At 38.1% G+C, this 23,407-nt stretch overlaps 2 protein-coding genes across 3 annotated transcripts in view; both read right to left on the bottom strand.

Annotated features, from left to right (window-relative positions):
* Positions 1-15,558, bottom strand: part of LOC143445310 (dynein beta chain, ciliary-like) — a 28,757-nt gene extending 13,199 nt beyond the window's left edge. Inside the window, exons 1-51 of the mRNA XM_076944332.1 lie at positions 15,152-15,558; positions 13,793-13,912; positions 13,544-13,626; positions 13,219-13,408; positions 12,934-13,033; positions 12,422-12,633; positions 12,207-12,304; positions 11,953-12,091; positions 11,676-11,843; positions 11,463-11,611; positions 11,221-11,342; positions 10,909-11,023; positions 10,669-10,737; positions 10,470-10,596; positions 10,233-10,379; positions 9,748-9,856; positions 9,364-9,509; positions 9,190-9,285; positions 8,769-8,974; positions 8,578-8,704; positions 8,326-8,423; positions 8,090-8,246; positions 7,852-8,021; positions 7,560-7,668; positions 7,286-7,402; positions 7,034-7,150; positions 6,764-6,964; positions 6,521-6,673; positions 6,317-6,451; positions 6,101-6,223; positions 5,891-6,013; positions 5,454-5,678; positions 5,125-5,326; positions 4,856-4,985; positions 4,594-4,759; positions 4,377-4,484; positions 4,135-4,266; positions 3,806-3,966; positions 3,474-3,651; positions 3,293-3,376; positions 3,012-3,169; positions 2,646-2,877; positions 2,408-2,551; positions 2,134-2,262; positions 1,931-2,027; positions 1,651-1,814; positions 1,359-1,462; positions 1,086-1,238; positions 763-937; positions 434-607; positions 90-297 (exon numbers count right to left, since the gene is read on the bottom strand). Coding sequence (XP_076800447.1) covers positions 90-297; positions 434-607; positions 763-937; positions 1,086-1,238; positions 1,359-1,462; positions 1,651-1,814; positions 1,931-2,027; positions 2,134-2,262; positions 2,408-2,551; positions 2,646-2,877; positions 3,012-3,169; positions 3,293-3,376; positions 3,474-3,651; positions 3,806-3,966; positions 4,135-4,266; positions 4,377-4,484; positions 4,594-4,759; positions 4,856-4,985; positions 5,125-5,326; positions 5,454-5,678; positions 5,891-6,013; positions 6,101-6,223; positions 6,317-6,451; positions 6,521-6,673; positions 6,764-6,964; positions 7,034-7,150; positions 7,286-7,402; positions 7,560-7,668; positions 7,852-8,021; positions 8,090-8,246; positions 8,326-8,423; positions 8,578-8,704; positions 8,769-8,974; positions 9,190-9,285; positions 9,364-9,509; positions 9,748-9,856; positions 10,233-10,379; positions 10,470-10,596; positions 10,669-10,737; positions 10,909-11,023; positions 11,221-11,342; positions 11,463-11,611; positions 11,676-11,843; positions 11,953-12,091; positions 12,207-12,304; positions 12,422-12,633; positions 12,934-13,033; positions 13,219-13,408; positions 13,544-13,626; positions 13,793-13,912; positions 15,152-15,499 — 7,498 coding nt within the window. The 5' untranslated portion in view covers positions 15,500-15,558. The remainder of the gene's footprint in view (positions 1-89; positions 298-433; positions 608-762; positions 938-1,085; positions 1,239-1,358; positions 1,463-1,650; positions 1,815-1,930; positions 2,028-2,133; positions 2,263-2,407; positions 2,552-2,645; positions 2,878-3,011; positions 3,170-3,292; positions 3,377-3,473; positions 3,652-3,805; positions 3,967-4,134; positions 4,267-4,376; positions 4,485-4,593; positions 4,760-4,855; positions 4,986-5,124; positions 5,327-5,453; positions 5,679-5,890; positions 6,014-6,100; positions 6,224-6,316; positions 6,452-6,520; positions 6,674-6,763; positions 6,965-7,033; positions 7,151-7,285; positions 7,403-7,559; positions 7,669-7,851; positions 8,022-8,089; positions 8,247-8,325; positions 8,424-8,577; positions 8,705-8,768; positions 8,975-9,189; positions 9,286-9,363; positions 9,510-9,747; positions 9,857-10,232; positions 10,380-10,469; positions 10,597-10,668; positions 10,738-10,908; positions 11,024-11,220; positions 11,343-11,462; positions 11,612-11,675; positions 11,844-11,952; positions 12,092-12,206; positions 12,305-12,421; positions 12,634-12,933; positions 13,034-13,218; positions 13,409-13,543; positions 13,627-13,792; positions 13,913-15,151) is intronic.
* A 3,521-nt stretch (positions 15,559-19,079) lies between these two features.
* Positions 19,080-23,407, bottom strand: LOC143447342 (uncharacterized). Of its 2 annotated transcripts, none has more exons than XR_013114078.1 (3): positions 20,667-23,407; positions 20,547-20,602; positions 19,080-19,210 (listed from the first exon to the last, which is right to left on the bottom strand). XR_013114078.1 is itself a non-coding variant. In XM_076947395.1 (3 exons), exons 1-3 carry the CDS (start codon positions 20,749-20,751, stop codon positions 20,211-20,213), a joined length of 408 nt encoding a protein of 135 aa, XP_076803510.1. In that variant the 5' UTR covers positions 20,752-23,407; the 3' UTR covers positions 20,048-20,210. The 2 variants fall into 2 exon arrangements, 1 of the variants encoding a protein (XP_076803510.1); XM_076947395.1 differs by lacking the exon at positions 19,080-19,210 and adding an exon at positions 20,048-20,494 and having other exon boundaries at positions 20,564-20,602.

Genomic DNA, 23,407 nt, shown 5'->3' with positions numbered 1-23,407 from the left:
TTGAAATCTATACGACAATTGTAAACTATCTACTGTAATATACACTACAGCAAAAAGAAAATGAAGCAGAAAAAAATATGATGACCTACCCTGCAACATCTGGGACGTGGTGTAATAGTTGAAGGGTACGTTGGCTACCACAAAGTCATCTTCGTCCAATTTACCCAGCTTGTTGCTGACAAGTAAGGATTTTCCTGTCCCGGCGTTTCCCACCAACATAACTGGATGTAGCTTGGCCATCAAAAGATCCATGAAGTATTTCACGCTCACGGTTTCAGCATTGTGCACAAGCACTGACTAAATATTTAATTGCAGTTTAGTTCAAATATTTAAAGTAAAACGACAACAACCAAACTGTACTAAATGCTAAAATTAAACTAAAAACCAATAAAACCAATAAAATTGGTAAGTTTCGTTGAAAACAAAACATTACTTGAAGTGGCATTTCAAGGTCAAGTTCAAATTTGGGAACAAGTTCGCTCCACTGCTGAAATTTTTTTGTTTCGTGATCAATGTAATATTCGAAGACAGTTCCATGACTTGGGAATTTAATAGTTTTAAATTCCTGCGTCCACCATTTGCTAAATTCCACACGATGGTCTACAAGCTGCGTAAGAAAGTTCTTTAATGTTTGAAGGACATGTACCCAGTGTTTTAGTTGTTTTCTAGATCGTTATTGATCAGCTGCAATGACGGAAAACAATGCCCTCAGTCTCTCACTTCACCTTACTCTAGTCACTCTGTTTGATTACATTGAAATACCTGATCTTGGAACATAGCACCACCAAAGGCCCAAATGCAAGCAAAAACAAAGTACAATTCATAGAGGTCTTTTGGGCAATCCGGGGGTGTGTTTTCTGGGGTCAGAAGAACTTCAAGCAGGTGACACAACATTTGTATCATGCTCTGCTCAGGAATTGGAATGATTGTTTTGAACCTTAAGCGAAAAAGTTTTAGAGTTACTTTCTGCACGTAAATATAGACCTATGTATCGAAAACTACTAGTTATAGGCCTACTGGCCGCTAAAGGCTGATCAACGGTCAAAATCCATCTTCAGAACTGTTGTATTAAAATAAAATCTCACCTGGTTTTAAGGATTTCCAAAATAGGTGGAACATACTTATCAAACAAAATCGTCAGGTTTGCCCTTTCCGACTGCACCTCTCTTTGATCTATCCAACTTTGAACTGGAGGATTCCAGCCAAGATCAGCGGCATTGACAAACAAGATTCCGGCTCTAAAAAAAAACTCAGCACATTGAAGACGTTCTCGTAGATCGACAAACGGCAGACGACATTTTTCTTGAATTTAAATTTTACTTGAAGCAAATTATACTAAAATCTCCCTCTTACAGTACCTTGACACCGTGGAAGGGTTGGCGGCCTTAAGGTGGTTGATTTCAAAAAGAAGTCGCATGGTTGGCGTGAGAGGGATTCTTTCATTGCTGGCAAGGGTAAGAACCTACAAAAATGAAAACTTTCCTTTAGCGACTGATTATCTTAAGTTGTTTACGTTTGTAAAGTCTCAGGTTACTTCTTTGTTTTAACTGTAAGCGAAACTTTATTGGTAAACGTCATATAGACAATAGAAATTTAAATTTTCAAAGAATGTTAAATTTTCCTGAAAATATAGCATGTACATCTTAATACCTTGTTGTCATCCATCACAGTGTTAAGGGATTCGATCCACATGGGATCGATATCACCATCCAGAACAATCCATTTCGGTCCATCGTGTTGGATGTTGGAGAGATCTCTCATGATTGTTGAGAAGAGTCCGTCCTTCCATTCTCGGGTTGCAGGATTGATGACACCTGATCGCGATTAGGACGAGGTTATTGTTTCGATATCGGCTTAACATGAAATTATTTTGGATTTATAAATGTTTATGGTACAACTTATATCTGTGATTCCAAAGTCGATCAAGTACCGAAAAGTTCATTGTTTGTCACAGCTTTAGGATTAAGGTCGACCCAAACAGGTTTCCTCTTGAGATTTTGGTAAGTTTTGTTCAGTGACCTCAAAATCTAAAATGCGATTTTGCAATTAAAACTTTTATTCGGATAAACTCACATCTTTAATCAAGAAACATACTGTAATAAACTGTATTGCCATGAGTGACACAGCACTTACTCGAGACTTTCCGGTGCCAGCTCCACCTATAACAAACACGGAGTGTCTCACACTCAGCAACTCTTCCAGTTGAACTATCTTCAGAAGGAAGTTATCTTCTGGCTGAAGTTTCAACTGAAGTATCGATTCCTAAAAAAATTACAACCGTAAACTTTAGCGTTGGTTATCATTAACGTTATTATCGGTTATTTATAACATTGGTTGATCAATTTTAACTTCAAGTAAGTATTAATTTACCCACAGATGTTGGCCAATATTAACAGCATAATCTTACTCGAACGATCTTCTCAAAACTTGGATCTCTCTTCCTGGGAACATCCAGCGCTGGAAATAAGTCTCCAATCAAACCCATGAAGACCGGAAGATCATCTGTGACAATCTTTGGTATGTTAAAGTCTCTTAAAGCTCTCATTAGGACCTGCAAAAAAGAAGTTTTAGTTGCCGTTCTGTATTATCTTAGTAAAAAATTCAGTTTAGTTTAACTATTGCACAAACGAAAACTTTTAACTGACTTGATCTTCGGCGCGGCCAGGATCGCTCCTCTTCAGTGCACCAGCAACGACCAACACGGATTTGATGGCCCGTAATCCCCAATCGTAATGATCTTGCTTGGACAGCAACTCGCGACATAAAGTGTAGAGAGTGATGAACTTGCGCGCCAACAAGCGGTTGTCGATGAAACCTTCAGCGACCAACATGATCTCGCAAATCATGGCAAAATCAGGAACCACCATAGCACAAGGCCTGAATAAGGGTAACCAGTAGCGATTTTGTAAAAACAGTATATAAAAACCCATTTATGTTTATGTTTCGAGCATTTGGCTGAGTTGCTGCAACATGCATGCCCTCATCCGAAAACATTTGCGCCAAAGATGCACCTGAACAACGCTTTTAGATTTTCAGGAAGTTCTGTTCGACCAGCATATCCTGGATTCATTGTAATAAAGAGACCAACAGTAGGTACAAGCCGGATGTTTTCTCCGAGAAAGTCAAAGGTGGAGCGTTTTTCTTTGATTGCATCCTGGATGGTTTTAACCTGGAGAAATTCTCAAGTGAATAACTTATAATCGTAATATGATGATTCAAATCTCAATGTGGTTATTTTAACACTCTAAACATCAGTATCTGCTGTAACATCTGTCGGTTTATTAGTTGGAACCTGCACTGCAACAACTGATAACACTTCCACCGATATTCTGTTGAATTCATCAAAGCAACCCCATGCGCCCGTTTGAGCCAGACCCTGTGTACACATTTGTAATATAAGCACCACGTGATTTTATAAACACCGCATGTGTTTATTTGACAGTAATTTCTACATGTCTGGCTTATTTGTGTACCTTGTAAATATTTCCAATCGACTTGTAGTCCATTTGTTCGGAACAGTTAAAGACGTAAACCATGATGCCGAGGGCACGACCAAGATCCTTGGTGGTTTCAGTTTTACCGGTTCCCGCAGGACCTGCCGGAGCACCGCTCATCGTGAGGTGGAGAGACTGGGTCAGTGTGATGTAACATCTGTTACATAACTTTTAAGTTATTGTGTTATGCGACATTATAGTAGATCTGTATAAAATCTTGATATACCAATTGCAGCTTCCCTGGTGAAAAATCCATATATGAAGTCACAGCAATACACCTAAAACAGAGGCTGCAAGTTTTCAGAACATACCTGTCTGTTAGAGGTGTAATCACAAGTCTAGGTGTGCAGCCCAGATATTCATAGGAATATTGAAATTGTGCGTCACAGATATTTCCAAACACGTGACTAAGCTTGTCGTCCCATCTCAGCCTTAACTGAGAGAGCCAGAGAAAAGCTTGAGCGTTGTCGATCTAAACATAAACACGCAACAATTTAATCTTATAAATCGATTCTACCTCACACACGTACTGGTTAATTTGCGTTGCAGTCACCTTTGGTGTGTATCAAACACCAAACAAACTATATCAAACTACTACTACTAACTACTATATCAACTCCATATCAGACAAACCATCGACCTTTTGCTCGATTAACTTTCCAACTACATCCTTGGCATGCACATCGATGGTGCAAATGGTCATGATGTTCTGTCGATCTCTACTTGAAAGCTCACCAATAAGCAAGCCGATTAATGTGTTCAGTTGGCTAATCTAAAAATGAAGATGTGAGATTTTTAAATATAAAATGTCATTTAGACACTATATTTTTTGATTCAAATTCATAGCATTGGGAAAATGTGGAAAACTTAATTTATAGTCACCTGCTTCTTATAGTAGTCCTTCATTGCATTTTCATAACCTTCTTCAAGCCGTGAAAAAGATATGTTTACTTCCGTAGTCCACCAGATTTGAGTTCCGAGTAAAGAAACCTAATATAAAAAATATCCTCTAGTATATCAAAACACGTTAAAAAAACATGTTTAATAAGTTGAGTTTTTGTCAATTGTAAGCAAGCAATTGTACGGTACATTAGCGAACCTGGGCAGGGTAATCAAATATCCACTGTTCACGCGGTTTTTCTTCATAGGTCACAACGCCCTCCGTCATCTCTTGTCTCACAGTAGCTCGCATGATCTCCATTAGCGTATTTAGCCAGTTTTCAACAGGACCGACGCACTCGCACGGAGTGTTGAAATCAACGTACCTGAGCAATATTATCATTAAAGTTTTGAAATGAACTATCAAGCATTAGAAGGTCATACAATAAATCTTGAAAGACTCAGATTCCTTAACAACGTACTCAGATTCTTTGCTGTACATGCCCAGAGCTGTCTTGGTTGGGTTTCCCTCGTCATCTAATTGAAACTTCAACTTTGCCATACTGTCGAATAACTTAGCAAGATGTCGAGATACGGCCACGGGGTTTGTTCCTGCAAAAATCGTTTGCAAAAATTGAAGCCTATATTGTATATGAACACATAAGCATTACAATGGTTGAAATGCGCTTGAATTTTAAGAAAAAACTGCACACTGAAAAGGGAAAAGTTGTTGAAACAAATGCCGTTTCACCATTTGATAAAATATCCAACAAGTCGGCTGAAGACACGAAGTAGAATCTCGGAAATGCGAGTCGCTTAGTGTCCAAGTACTCAGCAAGTGCTTTCTCACACAGGCCTAGGCGATTCTGCAGTTCTTCAAGCTTGTCATAAAGACCTGGCTTGTTAGTGGAGGCAATGACGTTTGGAGTGGCCTCTATAGTTGCAACAAGTTCCTGAAATTGTTCAAATTAATCGCAAATGAGATTCATTGAGATGAACTTATACTAATAACGGTACACTCATTAACAGGCTCATCTTATAACTATCTTCGAGATTCAAGCTTAAGCAAACACAACGCACTCTAAAATCGATATCGATTCCTTCAAATCGTTTCGAATCTTCAGGAAGTTGAGACCTGATGTCTTCAGAACCGATAAAGATGGCTTCGAGGTACGACCAAGTTCGTTGCACTTCAAACCAAATTGTTACGACGGAATCAGCGGTAGATAGGCTCTTTTGCCAACTTGACACTTGGTCAAGGAAGTAGGCGATGTACTTGGAGGTCATCAAGTTTTGGAGTTGAACCTGAAAACAGGTGCTGTTGGTTGTGTGAAACTAATAACGTTATATGAAACTAATAACTTCGTTGCAGTAGTATAGGAAATAACGTTGTAAAATTCGTTTTATCGAAAGCTAGCCGAAAACCATGTACTGTATGCCGTGTTTTCTCTTATTAAGTACTTTAATGCCTGTTGTCTTTAAAGAAATTATTTATTATTGCTCTCCTGATGTTGTACCTGGTTCTCCTCCAAGGTTTCAATCAGCTCTTCATCTGACTGGAGAAGTGGAAGCTGAGTCCTTCCATGAACATCATACTTGAACTCCATTGTACTCCAAGTAACATCGAGTTCTTTGAGGATCTGTTGTTAATTAGATTTAAAAAATTGTAAAATTGATTAAGATTGCACGTCTATGTAAAATAAAGAATCAGCAAAAAGAGATTTTACCTTTTCCATTCCCATTTCTTTCACCGCTTTATCGACGATTCCACGAACTTCATCTTCAAATTCATGCAAGTTAAGTCGGAGTAAATCGGCCAACACAGTGTTCTCATCCATGACAAACTTGACCTTATAACATTGAATAAAAGAACAAAATGCAAACAAAGTTCTTGTACCAGCCTAACCACACTTTATCAACTCTTCGGTGTCAATGTTATTCACCTTAGTAGCACTCATCAGTTGCTGCCAGTGACGGTCACGTATGGCCGGATTTTGCAATTCGCTCACAGCACGTAATGACGTCAGAGTGTTTTTAACAAGCGAGTCAAGGCCACCAAAAGAATCCCAAGCCCGCATCTACCCAAAAAGTAAAATCAGTAAACTAGATTTTGGGAAAAAAGCCAGTAAACTTGAAAGACTTAGCACCTCTTTATCGAGCGCTCTGATGTCTTTGGCAAATTTCTTGCAGTCCAGTTCCATTTTTTCAACGTCAATGTTGGCCCATTTTGTCTTTTTCCAGTCTTCGATGCTGGTTTTTACCATATTTATCATGTCCCACAGAGATTTCAACAATACAACCTAATAAATATAATCAATTCATGGTTTAGTTCACCGACCTAAAATTCGCAAAACTGTAGTTCAACTTTCATTGTTGGTTTTGTTTGTTACCTCTCGTCTGCATTGTTTCATTTGTTTGAAGTCGGGAACGTTGATTTCAAATATGGCAGCTGCCTCGTACAGTTTATGCATTTCGTTTTCCATTCCTGTTATTTCTTCGTGGCATCTGTCTAGTTGAGCGTACGGTCTATCAGCAATGAAACGGAAGAGGGCGTCCTTGCGGAATCTTTCGCGGAATTCGTGTTGTTGCACCTGATTTGATTTATGTTTATAAAATATCTTAAATTTAAAAAACTTTTTTTAATTCAAAGAGTTACTTACATCAAATGCGCTGCACTTTCTTCTGAGAATGGCCACTTCATTTGACTGTAATGGCGCAACGGCCTGCTTTACGGTAGCTGCCGTTTTCTTGGTGTTGTTCCATTTCTCGGGAAGTTGCTGTAAGTAAAATATTAAAATATATAAAAACGGAATCATGAAACAACTACAGGTTGACAAAGGCAAGCACTTTACAGTTTGTTTTATCGAAATGTGCCGATTGCCAGTTTATATATTCATATCACACAGTTTTACCTCTAGTTGTTTGTGAATATCTTCCGGCATTTCTTGGTCGTAGGTCTTCAACAATTCGATCGTTTGCTTGAGAGGTTCAAACATTTCGTCGGTTGTACATTGACGGGATTTAACATTCTAAATATTATGTAATAAGAAAACCGTCTAACTACATTTAATTGTGTTGAAGATCTCTACAAGGGAAAGTAAAAGCCTGAAAGTGGTTTACATTCAACAGTCGTTACACTGAGCGACTTAGTAGGCTATAAAAGATTGTTCGGGAAACATCACTTACCCGCAGATGTTCAATCAGTGTGATCAAGTTATCATAGCCCAGTTGTTCTGTCACTTCAACGCCCATTCCCTTGTCCACAAGTTTAATGAAGTTTTCCAGATCGGAGAGACTATAAATTAATCGGTGGCAAAATTTGATAAGCTCGTAAAACTCTTTCTTACTTTCAGCTTAAAACGCTTTTATGGCAACGATAAGTTTTAGCAAGTTCAAATCAAATAATCACATATGACAATTAAAAAATTGTTTGCATAAAATCTTTATTATTGTCCTAGATTCGGTAAACAATTGGCACCTGTTTGTTACATGATCGATAAGATGTTGTTTGAACATGAAGCTCCACCTCTTAATGATGTTGAGGAGCGCCTGCTTAAACGGCTTTGCGTCTACTCTGAACCAGGAGTCGAAAACTGCAATCGGATTAATTTCCTCCACTTCACAGTAAATTTTCTCGTAATTATCAACCTGAAGAAAAGAAGAGACATCGAAATCTTTACATCTGGATAAAGGACTCAAGGAAGAAGTCAAGTTACCTGCTCCTTGAACATGTCTAGAGTTGGCGGGTTTTCGGGAACTCCTTCCTCGGCATGAGCCTCGATTTCCTCCGATGTTAGGACGTGTCCATAAGTAAGGAACTGTTTCATGAATTCGTTTCGATCGTCAACCCAGAGATACGCGTAGTTGTCAAAGCTGAAAATAGTTGGGCAACTCAGTATTATCCAACTGTTTATTCCATACTGAAGTGAGAAAGAAAACGTTCTCATTTTACCCATTTCGGTATTCGCAAGCTTTTTCCATAATTGTTTGAATTCTTTCCAGGATTTCGTTTTTAAGATCAGATAGATCCGCCATATCTTCCATTTCCGCCTACACAACGATTAAAAGTTTGTCATTTTCGATATTTCCCACGAAACTCTTCAAAACACAGGAGATAACAACATGCCCATTATAAAAGGTTGCAGGTTGCAGATCATATAAAACGCTCACTGATATTTGCAACAAATTTTTGCTGATTTCGTACTTGGTAATCTTCTGACTCCCCATCTTTCAGCAGTCTTGGAGTTAGCGATGCCATTTTGTACATGTCCCTGATCAATCCTTCAACTACTTCGTAGAAACCATCTCCAGCGCCGTAATCTAACGACGGTCTGCGAATAAGAAAAAGTGAGGGCATAATATGAAAAGTGCATTTACGTGAAAAACTCCAGGTACCTGAACACCATGTCCGGGGCATTCAGTTCCAGATGAGCCTGGAAAAGAGGAGGCATTGTCTGGTTGGTTTCAGTTTGTTCAAGAAGATACTTGAGGGAACATTCGACTGCATTGAAGCATCCGTCGATGACCATGTCGTCCACATAGGCGACGTATGCCTTCCATGTGTCGGAATCAGCAGTAGCTTTGAACAGATTTAAGTTCTCCTACGAACATCAAAGATCGGGGGATAGCAGGACACAATTTTGCGACAATTAAAGTGTTTTTACTTAAACGTTGCAAAAGACAATCTTGTGAGCAAGTAGCCTACCGTTGTACTTGCTCGCGTTGTAATAAGCAACAGTCTTAAGTCCTTTTAAATCTTCCAAATTTAGTTAACCAGAAAATTAAGATGATCATTTTATATTACAAGTGCCTATACCTCCAGTAAGCCATGTATTTTCTCAGCACTTTCTTTGATCACAGCGAATCTTTTTGTAAGTCTGTCTTCTTTTCCATCCAAATAAAGAAGTGCGTCCTGGAAAACACGAATTATAATCAGAAAAAGTAGCACAAAAGACAACATGATGTTGATACGAGAAGGAGGATAACTCGCCTTATTATTTTCCTTCCTCTCGTGGATTGGCAAAACCCACGTGGTCATAATTTTCTTGATCTGTTCCACATTATCCTTTGCGTGTTGAACACGTTGCTCCAAGTCGAAGACCTGATCACGTGATTGCTGAATGTAATCCCACACACCTAAACATTGAATTATTAATTGCACTATACACTTATTGCTAGACTGATTATAACTATTGATGAACTATTAGTTTAATATTATTTCTATTCTCATATTACGCTGTTTCTGGAGCTTCTGGTATTATGGCATTGTTACCCATTTTTTAAGTTTTGATAAATAATTTGTCACGATTAATTAAGGTGTACGAGGTATTTTGTTGGCTTTTTTTTATAAATAAACACGTCTGGTCTCCATTACCGTCTTCTTTCCAGCTCAAGTCCTTCTCAGCTTTCAAGAGATTATCATCGATCGCCTTCAACTGGCCTTCTATCAAGGGAAACTCGACATCAAGGATGGTGTTGCGGATCTGTGGTAACATGAAATTCGAAGTTATAGGTGGAGAGGAGAATAATGTTACCGTAACTAGTTTGTAATGCGCTTTGTTTGGTAATATGACTATTTAAAAATGGGCGTATACGTGTAGTTTGGCAGTTACCAACATGTTATGAAGTATATTGTTTCATACGAGCGAAATGCGATACCGCCTAAACAATTCATAAACAGCTTACAGGCCAACCCCCACAGAAACGTTTTTACTCGATAAATTAGAGCATTGCTGCCTTAGCAACTACATTTCGAGATTAACAACTTTAAGAAACAGTTTATTAAAGGTTGCAGTCTTTACAACGTTATTTTTTTGTGTTAGTTATTTCCAACATTTCATGTTCAATTGTTTAGCTTACTTTGTTGTACCACTGCTGCGTTAGATCGACATTTGCAACATATTGTCTGAATGATTCCTTTGCCGCAAAAATTTTTGAGGCTTCTTTAGGTATGGTGTCGGTGTCGGCAACATCAAGGTACTTCACTTCTCGAAGGACAGAGACGAGCTGAAGATCCCAAGACATTATTGGACTTTTTTTACATAGTCGTTTTCTAAATGGTCAGTTAGTTATTAGGTAAAGGTTATGTAGGCCTACCTGTGGATTAAAGTTGAGTTGAATAAGTTTTGACTCTTCGTTTCTGGTAATCAGAGGCTGACTGAGATTGTATTTTGATTTTTCGTCAACACTTGCAGTCCACTGGGCATAAATCTCTTCGTCGAACCTGAACGAGGACAAGAAGAACGTTCAACACATGGATGTGGAATTGTACTTTAGCAGCAATCGACTGACTGACTTTTTGAGGAGCTGCATCATTTGAGAATACTTCATCTCCATGCGCTTCCATTCATCTCCCTCCATGATTCTAAACAGGAATGCGTCAATTAAGACCACTTTTGCAGGTTACCTTATAGGAATAAATATAACAAGACAACAGCAAAACTGAATAGCTAGCTATGAGAAGCTGCAGTTATAATTAAACTGAAATAAGAAGTGCATCAGCGTGTGAAATAAGGTAAATGAAGGGCAAACGCACGGGTGGTGGATGTGTCTGAAGTTGTTGTATGGAGCTTCGATTCTATCACGTAATTCTTTTGCCCATCTTATCGCACCAGCTACAAGGGGCATGTTTTTGTTGACAGGGTAATATCCTGTAATAATGCCGTTGTTGCTGATTAAGCATTTGTTTAAGATTCACTGTAGTTGAAAGTATAACACATATTTTTGACAATGCAGTAATTTTTCAAGTAGGCCTATGTATTGTACAAGCAAAATTCGTCAACAGGGCTAAAAGCTTTCTCTGGAGCAGCACTTGTTGGCTTATAACAAACCTTACACTGGAACTCACCATCTCTTTTTTTCCCGATTTCCATTTGTCGGTCAAAGATTATCTTTGCTTCGTCTAGTTCTTTATGGAACAGTTCCAAGAGAACTGGGTATTTTGGCCACATATCTTCTCGAATAAGAGGTCTAAGCATTTGACAAGCAGAACATTACCGCTTAAAGCAATTTTATAGATTTCCTATATGTTACGATGCAAGAGCAGTCGCTTGAGTAAAATTTTGAAGATGAAGATAGTAACTTCTATACCTGTCCAGTAAAACTCCAAACATGGCAATAAGTTTAAAAGCTGATTCAGTGGAAGGACAGTCATCAAAAGCCTGTGACACAATTGCTCCAAGGCGACGATCAACGTCAGCAATTTGGCTTTTGAACTTGCGCAGATCCTCGTTGAATGCCTGTGTAGATTATTTAGTAGCTACCATCATTAGTCCGGCTTAACTTTACCCAAAAGCATCATACTTCGTTGATTGGGTCTAAAGGGTCATATTTGAGCTCACTGAAGACCCTAAAGAACCCGTTGAATTCTTCAAAGAGTGCTGCAACTTGGCCACTGAGTACTGAGCCCTTAATTCCTCCAAATTCAATCTTTTCGAGTTTGAGCATATCCCTTGCATCCAGAAATAAACTCTACAACATCAACGTACAGTAGTACTTGGATTAAACACGCGTGTTGAAAACCAGAATCTTATGATATATGACTATAACGGTTTCAAAATCTAAAAATATTGAAACGCACCTCAACGTCCTGAAGACGGTGGGCAAATCTGTCCAGTCTGGCAAAAACGATGCTATTTTCAAAATCCCACAAAACAATCTCTCGTTTAAGACCTTCGAAGAAGGTTGCCAGTTTTTCCTTGTGCTCTTGATAACTTGACCTATATTAAACAAATTTTTGAAGTAACCCTTCACAAATCAAGTACATTTGATAAACACAGAATTGCAGTAGACAATCACTTTTACAGAAAGGAGAGACAAGCAGTTACGGTGTACCTGAAGTCGTTTATTATTTTCAAAGCCGTAGCAACTTGTTCGATAACGTCATCAACTTCTTGCTTGAAGATAACTTCGGGATTGAGAAACTGGCGACACTGCAGGGACAATATTCGAATATAACTTCATATAATTTCATAAAACTAATGCAGCATTTTACATAGTTTTAGTGGAACTACAACAAACTAAGCTACATCATAAGATCAAAATCAGACCTGGCTTATTAGCAGGTTGCATATCTCCTGCAGCAGAACAATGAGACGGGTTGGCGTACTGTAGTACTTGCTATGCGCCCAAACTTTACAGATCACGGTGAAAAGAGGTGTGATGTACATGTGACATTCGTTAAAATCGCGTTCCTCCAAATCCTCTGTGATCCACTTTAGAGCTTTAAGGTGAGTATGAATATCCTGAGCTTCCGATAAACCTGTCCCATAAACAAGAACATAATTTTGTTGTCATCTCCCAGTTGTGCGGTATGCGAAAACGCAAGACATTCGAAACTGCATTGTTGGTAGCATAGTCATTTATATGACGGCATACTAATAGCAAACAGTGTACTTCACGTCATACAAAATCATACATTACTTACAAGGTTAAACTAATTATAAACTACATACGAACACATGTTAGGGATGTGGAAAGAGATAAGGAGATAAGGTTGAAATAACTGCTTAAACGGTTCGGCTTAAGAAAAATATGGAAGACATGATCGAACGTCGTATACCTGCGAGTACGTCTTTAAACATTTGTTGAAATGCTGGATAATAACTGCTATTGACTCTCTTCAGCACTTCCGACATAGCTTTTACTTTGGGCATCTTTAACTGAGTAATTTAAAAAGATGTCAGAGAATGATTGCCGCATATGAAAGACAGTTTTAAATAAAGTACACAGCAAACATTCATTAGTTGTTAAACGGTGACAGTGGTAGGTGTGGTGTGTTGTATCTTCAAAGTTAATAGTAATACCTAAGTCCAAATTCAAGTTAGTCCCACAAAGCTTGTTATACCTGATCGTAAATACATTTGAGATTTTCATAGCGATCTGCCCAGAAGCCTAGTTCAGTGGAAGGAAGAGGATTGAGTCCTTGTAGAAGAGGTTCGGAAGAATCCTTCTTTAGGACAGCTCTTATTTGGTGACTCCACTCGATCACCACGGACTCCAGCGAGTGGAGCATCTGACGATCAATCATGTCATCCCTGAGAAGGACGATTTTATCAATATCAAGAGCATTAAGGTTTTATTTAAAAAAGATAGCCCATGGTGTGAAGCGGTGTGTCTTGAATGAGCTATAGCTTTCATCATTAGTTAATAATGGTGAGTTGCTGAATTACTTTGGTGCTTCGTCGACAGGAGACTCTTCCTCTTGGATTCTTTCAGTATTAGGAGGAAGAGGTAGCAGAGTTTTTCCTTTCACCTAAATGCAACAGAATAAAAGCTTATTAAACACCAGCAGTTTAGTTTATTTTTTCCATTACCGTTACATGTGTTTACATTTTGAAACGTTTCTTGTAAAACAAACACTTGAATATTTTACCACATATACACTCTAAGGCTAAGCAACAGATTGAATATGTAGGTACCTGCCCAGCGACCACATAGACGTTGCTCTTTAGTTTATGAACATGACGCAGGACATCACTGTACACAACATAAGGCCAAGTATCATGATTTCTATCATTTGATAAAAGAGGCACAACAACCTGAAAAATAATGTTGAAGAAATCTAAGACAAAGAACTCACACTGGTAAAATACTATTCCACAAGCTATTTTACTACTTGTGTTATTAACTTTTAGTTATCTTCAATTTTGAGCCAAAATTGCATTGCCAGTCACGATGAATGCTGATAAAATTGTTGTTAGGGCCCTTATCAAAACAGTTTGCGTTTCTTCAATTTTAATTGTTTTTTAAATAAAGCGGAAAGAACAATTAAAAAGAAAAAATTCAAAAACAATCTGTTCCTTACCTAGTTTCAAAACCTACTAAGCTCCCACGGCTTTACTGTCAATTTCGTTTCAAAGCAAAAGCAATCACCGATAGAAATAAACAATATCAAATGACATGCAAAATATTTAACCTTTGACTTAGTAATGAGCATGTTAAGAAGCGGCAAACAAACGCTATACCGTGTTTCGTATCAAATTTCACCTCATGTATGGCGTAATAACCTTCTTGTTTACTTTTTCGAAAACAAAATCATTCTTGCACAATAAAGCACAATCATCTCTGTAAGTGTAAGGCATAGAATCTCAATCACGCTCTTAGCAATATCCATGCACACCACAGTGCTACAGTGTTTTATGCATTAAAATCACCTCTAATAGTAATCTCCAGCTGCTTTTTGGGAAACACTCAAAATATAAGCCCAAATGCAAAATATGGTAGACCTACACCAAAGGTAGCGTCCAATATCGCTACGACTTTTGGCTATAGTAGGCTATTGTGCCTGTCAGCATTATTTTCACTCGTAAGTGCTGATCGCATAGTTACCTATACGCTTAACGCTGTGTTTAAGTACAGAATAATCCCAGTTAACGACCTCCCCAATAACGCAATCACTCCATTATCACGAGTCATGACCGCTTAAATGCGGTCAGGAATATCTGCTATTTTCTTGCAATGTACACCATTCTGTTTCACTATAACGCGACCATCCCGCTAACACGACCATTTTACAATCGTCTCGAGGAAGGTCAGCTTACCGAGGTTCTGCCGTATATATAGCTGTTTTAATATGCCAAAGATGCAAACCAGCAATCTGCTGTCTGATAGAATTACTAAATGTATGACCGTACTATGAAGCCCCAGCCAGAAAAAGGATGTCTCGTAATATCATATATACAACATGACGCAACTTCGTCAATAACAACAATAAACTGCATGAATTGCAGTGTAGTCAATGGTAGTCCAAGCTACAATTTAAACACAACTGTGCTTACATCATCCACAACAGAAGACATTTGTTCAAGGGGAGCGTAGGACAAATCACCGAGCAGTAGTTGTGAGTTGATAGAGTCGGGGCTGATGGATTCCCGGGCCCGTTTAATGAGATAAACGCATTTCGTCTTCCCGGATACAGGAAATTCGTAAGTTGGAGTTAAGATACCGGCTTGGTTGGCCGAGATCACCAGAAGAACGTGCTCGGCTTTGTCGAAGAAGTCCTGGATAACTACTTTGTTGTCTTCTACTCCGACGCATCTTTGCCATTTGTCGTTTTTCAGTTTGAGAGTTTTCAATACGTAGTCGCCCAAAAAGTCATAACGACGGTCGCCGGTGGTTTCACCCATGCCTAGCCACCGGGTAATAAAGATTTACAAGTTTAAAAAATACACTATGCTATAAATCATAAATTATACCGTTACTTGTGTTTCTCAGCGGCATTCTATTACAGCTTACTTGACTGCCCCTCACTGACAGAATCTCACACTTCAGGCAAAATTGGAGCGATAAGAGATTGTAGTCTCTGAGCCACGGTATTGTGTCACTGGCGCAAATTTTTAGCCACGAGCATGGCTCATCAAAACCACAACAAATAGGATTTAACCTAAGAATGTAACAGCTGTTGTAGTCCCTGGGTCACGGTGTTACGCTCCTGGCTCAAAAACATTTCAAAAACGAGTGTGTCCCATTTTAGCCACGAGTGTTGTCCATCTAAGCCACGCTTGTAGCTCAGTTGGCTTAGAGCCAAACTTTTGAGCTTTTTTTAAATTAATTATCCATTGTTATTTAGTTACACAGTATTGTTAAGAATTCTGAGTTTGCAAAACATACTGCGCATACTTCTACCGCAATGCTTCTACTGCATACACATGCATGTAGAGTAGTAGACTAGCTTGCTGAGCCAAATAAGCCACAAACTTGGCTCATATACTACAACCCGCCTACTTTTTTTAGCAGCAGGCTAGCCTAAATGCATGGGTATGCAGTAGAAGCTTTGTGGTAAAGTCATGTGCAGTATGTACAAGCTCAGAATTGTCGACAATGCTGTGTAAGTATAACAATGCATAGTTTTAATTAAGTTGCTTGAAATTTGGTTCAAAACCGAATGAGCCACAACCGTGAGTCAGATGAGCCATACTCCTGTTTAAAAACGTTTTGAACCAATGGCACAAAAACGTGGTTTAGGGAGTACAGCCGCTGTTGCATTCTTAGGCTAAAGCCCAATTTTATTTTTCAGCATTGGTTAAGTCTATAATGCCATACATCTAACGCCAAGTCAATGTACAATGTCCTGTTTAAGCTAAATCGTTTGCTTACTGAAAACTTGCTTGAGCTTAACTCAAAGCTACCTTGAAGTTTACCACTAACAATACTTTTTTATTATTACAAAAGCTATGTAAACATTTCATCAAAGTTTGGTCAATGGCATAAAAGCAAAAGCAGTGCATTTAGCAATAACTTATACTTTCTCGCAGAGCTTCCACACTTGTCACCACAGCAGCGACGCAGTTCATATACCACAGCAGGTTAACACATTTTTAATTACCAACGCACATTGTCGCTTTGCGTGGCTGTAGCCATACTTTATTACTACAGAAAACAAAACAGTTGTTATACGGTTGGTGGTTTGAACAAAACTATCATTGTTTTTGCTCCGAAAGAAAGGTAAGATCAGATTTCAAGACAACACAATACAAGAAAACCCAAAGCTGTTCTTAGAGAATTGTTTTATAAAAGAATTACTGTATGAACCTGATATCAAAAACACAATGGCCTGCGGTTCCATGACAACTGATAAACAGTGACCCACCTTCACGTGTAAGGAAAGCTGTAAATGAGAGAATAATATCTTTAATAATAAGATATAGGCTGTATATTGAGGGTTTTTCTGTGGTTGTTACAAATAAGGCAAGTTAAGTAGAACTATGTTTAAACAATATTATTTTAGCTGTTTCATAACATTTCACTGTTTCATACTAAACTACTTGTTTTTGGCTTTCATTGCTTCGTAACGAGCCCGTTGTTGGTTACCAGTTCTTTAGAAGTTTTTTCAGTCGTTTATTCAAAAGATAAATTTAGTTGCTTGCTACTTTTTCTATTCCCCAATACTCGATGAAACGATGATGGATAAGTGAATAAGTGACAACGAAAACGGTATATAACTTCGCATCAGTTATTTCATTTGGAATAACCAAAACGTGCCATTGTAGTGGTTTGTGGTTTGCCATATGTGTCAGAATTCGCTTTAATTCAACATGTACGTAAATTGCGAACGCGTTCACAATTTACGAACGCTTAAGTATGATCTTTTGCTCGGCCAAAAGGTTCATAATAACGTTTTCATAAATTGCATGCACGCTAAACTATCGTGTAAAAAACATAGTTCTGTTGGTCGAACGGGTCATTATTATACGCAATTGTGAATTGTGAACGCGTTCGTAATTCGCGCGTGTACGCGTTGGCAAAAACTTTCATTCCCAAATGGTTAACACGGTTGCAATTTACAAGCGTGTATAAGTGAGCCAATAGTGACCTGTTTGGCCAACGCAGCTAATTTTTTTGGACGATAAATAATTCAGCGTGCATGCAATTTGTGATCGCATATGTAATTTACCAACGAGTTATTATGACGCTTTCGGTCAGGCAAAAAATCAAAACCTACGCGTTGGTATATTGCGAGTATGAACCTTTCGGCCAGTAAAATATCTTACTTACGCGTTCGTAAATTATACGCAATTTGTTAACGTGTTCGCAATTTACGAACGTGTTGAAAAAAGCGAATTCTGACACGTATGGCTAACCATACATTGATGGTGATATTTGCTGTTGCCACAAAAACCCTACTTTGTGAAAGATCAATTCATTTTACATTAAACTTCAATAAGAATTATGTTTGCTTCTCAAAAGGCAAAAATCCATCCTTTTTATCAGTTTGTCTCGTGTCAATTTTACGGACTTATAGTCTGCTATGTCCGGACAATTTGTTTTGGGCAAAATTTAGCAAGTGCGTTTGTCGGGGATGATATCTTAAAACGTAACAACCACTAAGTGGCAGTAAAGGTACGTAAAGAAAAAACAACCATTTATACAGGGATCCATTAGAATTGATAGATGGACAACCAGTTACATTATGTAATTCTTGAATATAATGTTTTAGTAAACTGGTCAACTCAACCATTCGCAATAAATAACTAAGTTATCTAAGGGATACTTAATTGTTTCGTAATTCTCTCTCATTGACGAATTAAAGATGATACCATGACCAACGTAATAAAACCAATTACAAATTATTTTATGCAAAATATTTATATATTTAGGTATTGTTCAAGCAAAAATGCCGTTAAAAATTTTAAAATCAGCTTATTGAGATTTGGCAACAAATCGGATGGCAAACATTTTAAAATGCAAATCACACGTCATGAAAAGTATTAAAGCAAAAAAATAATGTTTATATTTAGGCTGATCTTTTTATAGATACATGTTAGTGTATCTTGGTAATAAATAAAACCGAACAACTAAATTGAATTGTATAGGAAAGTGCCAGGTGATGCCCTCATAAAATGTGAATTGTATGATCAAAATTAACGCAGAAGTCACGTGACAAGTAACCTATTTTCCTCTAAAATTGTCACACAACGATTCAAATTTCGAAATACAATTTTTAGCAACCTACAAACAAGTGTTATACTTTGAAGTCGACTTAGTATACAGCTGATGCAAAAAATTTGGTTAAAACCAATTTTGTTTTATATAGCTAACCCAAAAAAGAGCAAAAATTATACAGCCTCCTACATTCATCACGATTCATGTAAATAAGCCGAGACAAAGATTTTATACGTTGTATACCTTTTATCTCATGCCATCTAACTATTTGGATAATCAAAAGGTTAATGATAATGATTAGGCCAGGTGTTTTGTTAGTTACTTCACAATAAAAGAAGTTGGATTAGATTTTGGCTCCCCGGATGCTGCAGCGCTTTCCGCAAGTTATGGAACTAATAAATCTATTCCTTCATCTGTAGCACCTCAAAGAGCCAGGAAGGCATCACATCCTCCACCTTTAATAAGCAGCATAAACAAGTTGTATTTGCAGAATATGTAGGTCATTTTTATCCCACCTTACCTATAGGGTTAAATAAAGCATATTATGAATATATGTTGCAAGGGATAAAGAAGAAGAGAGAAGGGAAATAAAACCGCTGGTCAGTAAACGAAAAGTATTAAAACGGTCTTTAACGATATGGTTATCAGAGTTGATCCAGAAAAAACCTCATGACCATTAAAAAATCCCCATCGCTCATTTTTTAACCATTCTCTTTCATGTTTTGAGAGCTGGGCGTGAAATACGGTTTTATTGAATTTCTTTATTTCCAGCAGCGGTAACAGTTGTAAATAAAGACATCATAGACACCGCCGTGCACGAAAAATTCGTCACACGATTTGTAAAGTGGGGAAGCTATACATGTTGGCATAAATCGATTCCCCGCTACAAGCATACGATTTGTGAAGGATCGGGCCCGTGCTGTCAACATATGGTTCTAATTTATTAGAGGGCGGTTCGCCACTATGCAGGCAGGCCAATGTCGAAAAACAAATCAAACAATAGAGTTGTATACAGATTGGTTTGTGTAATTCATGCCACACGCTTTACACCTATTGATCGTATTCTAAGCGCATTGGTTTGATGGCTCATGTATGCTCATGTATGCTCATGTATGCTCATGTATATGTAACTGTATTGTACGCAACGGTTTAACACATGGCTCGTGTATCAAATCACACAAATATTTGGTAGCAGGCAACCATTACTTCGTATGAAAAGTCGAAGCATCAAGCGATAATACAGTCGTAGTTACCGTAATGTTATTTATTCACTACGTTACAATTTTGTGCCAAACAAAGAATAAAACGATAAACGTTAGCCAGAGTTTGATCTCGCTGTATATATTAAGAAAATAATAACCAGTACGAGTAAAAATTTTATTAAATGAGACGTTATCAGACCGGTTATATTATTCCCACGGGTGGTTGGCTGGTAGACAGATGTTTGTCATTCTCTCAAAGAAATGTTGAAATGTCATCACTGGCACTCGAGGACAGCACTCGTGCCTGTTTCTGTTCAAGATGCTTGACATTCTCGATATGCGGGTTGCAATTTTCAAGAAATTTCTTGTTATCGCATCTCCATGTACCGAAACGTGTTTTGTTTAATTTTGGCTTTTGTTCCGTGTATTCACCGGGCTCGTCTTCAGAATACCAATGTTCACATGTTTGTGTGATATGACGCGAAGATTGTGCACTGGCTTGTTGTTTAATCACGTTGTTTTGACTTGAACCTATTTCTGTTATTGGAGGGTGTTATAAGCCTTATGCAACCACAACACCAAACATTACCTGATTCTAAACGCCACCTGTAGCATGCCAGCCGGACTCTGACGTAGTGAATAGGTCTGTGTCAACAAGAGATAACTTTTACTGGTGTTGTTGGCATTAAAAGGAAGGGTGCTATTTTACCGATGCCTTCTGTCTTCAGGTCTGTTATCTTTTGCTCCTTGATATCTAAAGGCGACAAAAATAGCAGATCCACTTGCGGTTTCATCCTGATGTGTTTTTAGTAGGGTTGCGCATTCCGGTTGATATAAACCTTGTGTAAAAGTCGCCTAGATATAACAAACTAGCTCATGTAAAACTATGGATTTTTTGTTTGCCGTGAGATGGTCAGTATTCAATATTAAATTTCATTCCACACAAAAGTAATGTTTGGTATCGAGAAATTCCAAATATACCAACGATATTGCACGATATTATGATCATATTACAGTGCATACTAATATAATTACATGACCTTAAATAAACTCATAAAGGATGCCAAACTTCCGCTAAGTTGTTTAATGTAGGAAAATATTTCTGCCAATCTGTTCCATCTGTGGATTGTTGCCAAACACAAGACAATACGTGCCAAAGAAAAATACGTTATTTGATGACCGAAGCAGGCGGAAGGCTACGCTAAGGACTTTATTTTGACCTGAAAGTGGAAATTGTGCACGGAAGTGTAGCAAGTAAACGACCTACTACAAAAAGAGTAATTATTCACATCACATGAAAACATGGACCTTTTAATTTACCAAAATATTTCTAGTTGCTATTTTGCATTTTGTTATACATATACAGTATATGCAAGGTTTAAGATTTATAATAACTAGCAGAATTTATCAAGTAAAGTTTAGAAAAATAATTTAAAACGCAATAGCCCGCGACCGCCGTCATTTGGAGAATAATTTACAACATCTAAGAGACTGCTTTGCAATCAACCAAGTTAATTCAGTTAATCCCTAGGCTGCCATAGAACCAATTTCCAGCTGACATAAACAAATCCAACAAAGAATAAGTTAAAGTTTCGCCGAAGCTATAGTGAATAACTATAAGGTTAGAATTTGTAGAGCAGTTAATAGTCAAACTTAGAGCAAATAAGGCATGTGAAATATCATTACGAAATAGATGGAGTTTTTAATTAACTCAAGAATCGGCATGAAATTATTTAAGCGAAGATTTGCTTACGTCAAGCCGCAGTTACCTAAGATGTCGTCGCTACTGGTCGATTATAACAAATACAGTGTTCGGACATATCAATTTCATTAGTTTTCCCAATCCACAACTTAATTGTTTACTTAGACATTCAGGAAAAAAGCTACGTGACTTCTTACTAGCTTGAACATTAATTAGTTTTAACTTTTGTTGGCAAGGAAATGGCCTTCTAACGTAAGTTGGTGACTGGTTTATGCAAGTTAATGCGCCACTGACGCAATAATTTTGTAGTAGCGAGTCTCGTGTGTGCCAGTATACGGACAGTCGTTGTTGGCCAGAAATGGAATATGACATCTTGCACGCACGCCATGAACGGTTGTCGATTCCTCACTAATCTGGCATGCGTCATAATCGCCAACAATTAAACTTGCTTTGACAGGACGGCCGCCGCAAAAAGAGTGTTGGCCGTCCAAGAAACAGTTTTCAAAAACTCATTTGCCGATTTCACATGCGATTAGGTTATGCCATTACCAACGGTCAGGCAGATGAATATTCCTTCGTGGACTCCCACCGGGAAAGCTGACTGGCACCCTGCAAGCTTCGCAGTGGCGTTAGGTCCGCATAGGTCGGAGGGAAAACGAGCGATGACTGACGAAACACTGAGATACTTTGCAGATCAGAAGAACTGCGCCGCTTTTTAACGACTCCGCAACGTTATCGCAAGGTCTATGCGTCAGGACCCGTCTTTAACCCACACACGTTTAGAACAAATGTTCAACTATCCAGCTGTTTAAAACTCATCAGCGCAAGTGTGACTAAATAGCTGATGAAACGACGAATTTTATCGTAATAGAGGAACAGCGATTATCAAAATGTCCCTTCTCTTTCCGGGCTGGGAAATTCTGCCAGGAGAGATAAAGCAAAAAAGTTCATGACCCTTGTGATTTCCGTTTTCAAAGTTTTGGTTTCTCTTTACTATTTACTGTATTGTTAGACAATTGTAGGCTTTATACATTTTCAAAATTCAAATACGTAAAACATTACAAGACATCCTGCAAAAAGTTGACTTGGGTACAGTGGTTGTTGAGAATATAGACATAGAGTAAGAGATACCACTAAACTGAAATATTTCCAAAAACATTGCAATAGAAAATGACAAAAAACTTTGGTGCGCTTGGGTCTCCAGGTCAAACCTAGGTGATGATGCAGAATTACTTTGCTAAGTGAAAAAAGGCAAAGTGTTAGTCAAGCTTTGGTCACAAAATACCATATGCTTCATATCAACAGTCGCCCGACATGTAGATTTTCGAAAAGACTTACTGGACAATATCGAGTTCCCGGTCTTTTTCTTCGTTGTTTGCTCCATAAAAAGTAAGGCAGCGCAGTAGGTGAGGGTCCAACAACTCGATAACAATGTTGAGGCCTTTTGGGAATAAGTAGTCTAATCAAAAATTCTTCACCAACGTTAGCAACCGCAAAGGGATTTTAAACGACAAAAACCTAACATAACTGGCTAATTCCAGATTGACACAATGCGAGAAAGCGCGACTGAAGCGTGGAAATGCTAAATGTGTTAAACAGTGACCAGTGGGCCTACAAACAACGTGGAAATTGATTACACGTTTATCAAAGCGCCTGTTTTCTGTTCCGACACATCGCGAGAGGATTTCGTCTGCATAAATAAATTAATAAAATCTGAATAAAGCACAAACCGTTTGTAAAAAGGTCTA

The sequence above is a fragment of the Clavelina lepadiformis genome, chromosome 2 (genome assembly GCF_947623445.1).
Source record: "Clavelina lepadiformis chromosome 2, kaClaLepa1.1, whole genome shotgun sequence".
Taxonomy (NCBI): Eukaryota; Metazoa; Chordata; class Ascidiacea; order Aplousobranchia; family Clavelinidae; genus Clavelina; species Clavelina lepadiformis.
Note: the sequence above shows the minus strand (reverse complement) of the source record. Positions and strands in the feature narration are given on the sequence as shown.

Bases quoted from the DNA above. Each gene is read 5' to 3' on its own strand.
- LOC143447342 (XM_076947395.1), bottom strand. From the start codon at position 20,751: ATGAAACCGCAAGTGGATCTGCTATTTTTGTCGCCTTTAGATATCAAG. The intron at 20,603-20,666 runs GTAAAATAGCAC...TTGTTGACACAG, and splicing joins CCTGAAGACAGAAGGCATCG to ACCTATTCACTACGTCAGAG. The intron at 20,495-20,563 runs GTGGCGTTTAGA...CTCCAATAACAG, and splicing joins GTCCGGCTGGCATGCTACAG to AAATAGGTTCAAGTCAAAAC.